The 5004-nt window shown below is 45.1% G+C and overlaps 1 protein-coding gene across 1 annotated transcript; it reads right to left on the reverse strand.

Annotated features, from left to right (window-relative positions):
• Positions 1–658: 658 nt before the first annotated feature.
• On the reverse strand, positions 659–5004 carry LOC311171452 (retinol dehydrogenase 14; the record flags this gene model as incomplete). Its single annotated transcript, XM_084234310.1, has 2 exons — positions 4528–5004; positions 659–1276 (listed from the first exon to the last, which is right to left on the reverse strand). Exons 1-2 carry the CDS (start codon positions 4912–4914, stop codon positions 659–661), a joined length of 1005 nt encoding a protein of 334 aa, XP_084090436.1. The 5' UTR covers positions 4915–5004.

Genomic DNA, 5004 nt, shown 5'->3' on the forward strand with positions numbered 1-5004 from the left:
AATTCTACAGCTTTACAAAAAAAGAAATAAGGCTGGAAACCCACTGTTATGGGAAGTGCAAAGCAGAAACCAGCACGGGTTTCTAAGCAGGGAGATGACTATGAAATAGATTTGGACTTTAGAAATAATACCTCTTAAGGTAATATGTAAGATAAATGGGAAGCAAATACTCTGACCACACCAATGTCAGTAGAGGCTAGTGAGATGATAAAGGGTCAACTACTATCACTAAAGAAATACACAGTTAAGGGCTTGCATCAGCAAATTTATTCCAAGTAAGAACTGTCCACACAAAATCCAGCATTGTAATAAAAATGCTTAACAGTGGCATGAAACTGAAAGATACTTGAACAACTTCTCAAGTTATCTATTTTAAGTCACTGAATTCAGTATTTGTAATCCATGCTTATCCATTTATAATTTTTAAGATATATTCAATTATATTGTTCATCATACTTATTGTGTACAATTGAAATGTTTTCTGAAATACTTTCCTCCAAAAAATAAATTTTAGTAACTTCAAAATATTCACATGTACCTCTTAGCAGTATTCCCGTAAAACCAAAATTGTTTTTTGCTAAGGAGTGCTCAGCCCTACCATTCCTGATCATTGGTATAATTGATAGTTTGATAAGTAGATCTCTTTTACTCTTTGTTCCTATTTTAATATGCCAACCATTACTTCACTGATATCCCAGAGTTTTCTTGCAACTGACTCGTCCATAGCTTTGGGCAATAGTTCCTCCTCTTTGCAATCCCCAAAGTACTTCCCTGACACACCTTCTACCTCAGGTGAAGAGGCTAAGTAAACCGAAGTCTGGGCACCTTCCACTGGAGTTTTGAAAAAGGCCCAGGACAGCAAATTGAAAAGTGGTTTGACCAGCAGTGGAATGTGTATGTGCCTCCCGAGGTTAGTCCGCACGATGCCGGGGTGTAATACATTGACAGTAACATCTGTGCCTTCTAAGCGGCGGGCTAGTTCTCGGGTAAACAGAATGTTAGCCAGCTTGCTGCGACTATAGCAAAAGCTCTTATTATAGCTTTGTTCACTGTTCAAGTCTTCAAAGTTTATGTCTCCATACTTATAAAGTTTGGAAGAAACCACCACAATTCTGCTGGGAGCTGAGCTTTTGAGGAGTCCCAGGAGAAGATTGGTGAGAAGGAAGTGCCCTAGATGGTTCACTCCAAACTGCATCTCAAACCCGTCTTCAGTCTTCATATACGGGCACTGGAAGATCCCTGCATTATTGATCAAGACATCCAGTCGAGGCTCTTCCTTTAAATGTCAAAAAAGAGAACCACAGACTTAGGAATACAGGTCTAAATAGCACAATTAAAAAAAATTCTTAGAAACTCCTAGAACTCTTTACATTGTCATAGAGACTTTTGAACTGTGAGGGAAAACAGATTTGTATGCTAGCAGGGGTTTAACCGTACTCGTTTTACACATTATCTCATCTACTTTCAACAATTCTATAAGCAACATTAAGTTCTTAAAGTGGGGCCTCCCCTGGTGGCGCAGCGGTTGAGCGCTGGGCTGTGAGGTTGCCCACCGGTGAGGGTCCCACAAAAAAAAAAAAAAAAAAGTTCGGTGATCTGCCCAGTATCCAGGGGCTCCTAGGTGACAAAAATCCTAGAATGAAATATTCTGTTACCAATGCCCCTGCTTTTCTAATTGGGACTTTCAGACCACAGAATCCACATGCTCTAGAGTAGAAATACAACAGGAGACAGGTCAGCACTGGTTATTCTCAGAACTACCAGTGTCAACACAACACCGGAGGAAAGTTAAGCTTGCTGTATTCTAGTTTTCTAAGCGTAAATGGTACCATGGGGAGGGACTAACTTCCAAATTGTTTCCTTAAACTTGAGACAAGCAATAGCGAGGGTGGATGTCAGACTGGAGACACTATCATGACTAAACCAAAGATTAAAAAAAAATTTAAACAGGTAATACCAGAAGCAACACAATGAATGATAAATACTATGGATCACAGTAACAGCAAAGGTGATTAACAGAGCAGGTAGGATCAGCAAACACCTTTGGGTTCCATGACTGTAGAATTCAGTGCTTTCTTCCCTACATGAAAACTACCTTTCAAGCTCTGAGGGGCCTTCAACTGAGATCTATATAGTGAGAATTTTTCACTTTAACCATATCCCCCTGTATATTTCCAGATTAAAATCACAAAGACCACAAAGTGTAGACAACCCTCAGAAAGATGTATTTTCATTGCTGAATTAATGTTGGGTATCCATACCCTTTCCTGGCTGCCTTCTGTCTCTCTTGATACATAGAGAATAATGTAACACACTCTCCTGGTATAAAGACACAGCAGTGACCCACAATTAAATCGATAAGTCACATTTCAAATTTCACTGGTCTTTTTGCCAGGTTATCAGTGAAAGGAAAAAATGTGTTAAATTTCACACCCCTTATCAAAGCCTACCTGACAGAGGATTAACTATTTCTCATCTGCCTGTCCAAGCACCTCTTGCTTTCCAATGGTCAACTTCAAAAAGAAAGCAAGAGTTCACCCTTGGGGGAAAGAAAGGAGTATTCTTTTTCACTAATCCCTTGGAATAGTTTCCTGAATTCATCATTTCGGAGCCATCATTCTTTGTTGGGCTTGTGTTATTTTAAGACCTTATCATTTACTATTTTTTCAATTCTAGGAGATAAATAACCTAAATACCAAGAATACCAACCTGTGGGAAATTTACACTTCCTATTTTTTTTTTTTTAATTCTGGTTATAGTTGCTGAATCAGAGTGAAAAAGGAATTAACACTTTGAAGAAAGGCCAATTTAATTATCTCTGTATTTCCTTACTTTTTAGCTTGTTCTGCTTCATGTGGCCAAAGTAGCAAAATACCATGGGGATCAAGAATGAGGACTACCCCTTAACATAGCTGTATTTTAATGAAGAATAGAAAGATTTTCTTCTAATACTGTTTATATTAGTACTAGTTCTTGACAAAATAATAGCCAAAAAGCCTCGCTACATCTGTCTCAGTTTTATACTATGCATCAGGGTACCCTATGACATCTCAAGGAATACTGAGGACACTTACATATTTTGAATTTTTACGGAAACACAATGATATGTTGCATCTCAAAATCTAGCTCTGGTGGTTCACAGCTTCAATCACATGATGCCAAATCTTTGCAAAGCTTAATGTTTAGTAGTTTCTATAGTAAAATGCAAGTACAGTGCTAAAAATTAATACAGAGCAAGAAATGAGGTAATGTCCACTCTGACTCCAATGTTTGCGAGGTTGGGATGACCAACAGGTCATTTCCCATTAGTAAGTAATTATGGTTACTGAAGGATGAAATTAAAAAAAAAATCAGTTATGTGCTTTATTTTTTCAGATAGCTACTAAGTTGTTTGCCATAAATACTAGGCTATTTGGACCTAAATACTTGGGAGATACTCCTTTTGGTCAAAGGACAGTATTTAAAAAAAAGTTTGGGCACCTCTGCTCTAGACTTGAGACTCCATTCCCATGACAACTAATTTTAAATCTCACTCTTCTGAACGTCCTTTTGCATGTCTCCTCTGCATGAAACCCTCTACCGCAACCTAACAAAGGTCATCCACTTCAGTGGAAAATCATCTAAGCAAAGAAATAGGGATTAAATGCAAGGGCACTGGAGACAGATTCTGGGTAAGTCACTTAGCTTGTGCCTTTGCTGCCTTATGTAGTAAAATAGGGACAAAGAGCCAAGCCATTGGCAAGGAGCCAGGATGAGGGAGCATTCAGACAATAATAGCTAAAGCTACTTTAATTTCATTAAAAAAATGTATCTAAAGTGTTTGGCTTTGGCACAGCACCCAGCACGTAGTAAACCTTCAATAAATTGTAGGCATTATGTCCTTTCTATGTCTGTAGCAGTTTAGAGCACATGAACACTGCACTGGGTTTCCAGGTTCTTGGTTGAATCAGGGCAGGGCCTGGTGAAGGCTGGAGGTCATAATCGCACGGTGGGCCAGAGCCAACCTTCCTAGCCCACCCTCAGGTCCCAGCCACCTTCCCTTTGGTGGTGATGGGATGTGGAGTTCCCAGTGCCTTTGGCTTTGACCTGGGGTGGGAGTGGCGTCCACAAAGCCTGTATGAAATTAGCTTTAGGACAGCCTTTTCCCCCTAACAGCAGGAGTTTTTTTTTTTTTTTTTTTTTTTAAATGAAAGGCCTGCTCTGAGGTCCTCCACTAGCAACTTCTCCACCTGCTCTCGGGCTCCGAGAGGGGAGGGCCGGGCTTGGTGCAGGTGCAGTTCAGACGCGGGGAACCAGGGCCTCGGCCTGGGGGAGCTACTTCTGCTTGTGCTCAGGTGACAAACGGAAAAGCCTAGAAACGGACTCGTCTTCCATGTGGGCCCCTTATTTCCTCAGCCTCCTTGCAGGCACTCGTGTCTCGTTCCCGTCCGCGGGGGCGGCCCAGCCCCCAGGCTCGGCGTGTCCGGCGCCGGGGTCGCGCCAAGGTCACCCCGGCCTGGCCCGCGCCCGCCCGCCCGCGCACCACACCTGGAGCATCTCCTGACAGAAGGCGCGCACGGAGCGCAGCGAGGCGAGGTCCAGCTCCCTGACGACGAGCTCGCCCGCCCCGCCGGGGTCGGGCCCGGGGCCCCCGGCCTCGCGGAGCTCGCGGCGGAGCTGGCCGGCCGCCTCCTCGGCGCGCGCGCGGTCGCGGCAGCCCATGATGACGCGCGCGCCCAGGCGCAGCAGCGCGGCGGCCGTGGCGCGGCCCAGGCCGCTGTTCGCCCCGGTGATGAGCACGGTCTTCCCCCGCATGGGGCCGGCGTCCCCGCCTCCGCGCAGCCTCCGCGCGCCGGGCCCCACGACCCGCCGGGCCGCCAGCCACAGTGCCCCGCCCAGCGCGGCCACGAGCGCCGCCACCGCCGCCACGGCCATGGCCGCCGGGGCCCCGGGCGCCGGCCCCGCGCGCAACTTCCGGGGCCGCCGCGGACCCGGGCCTGGACAGCTACCTGCCCGCGAGGAACT

Source organism: Talpa europaea (genome assembly GCF_964194135.1).
Source record: "Talpa europaea genome assembly, chromosome: 6".
Classification (NCBI taxonomy): domain Eukaryota; kingdom Metazoa; phylum Chordata; class Mammalia; order Eulipotyphla; family Talpidae; genus Talpa; species Talpa europaea.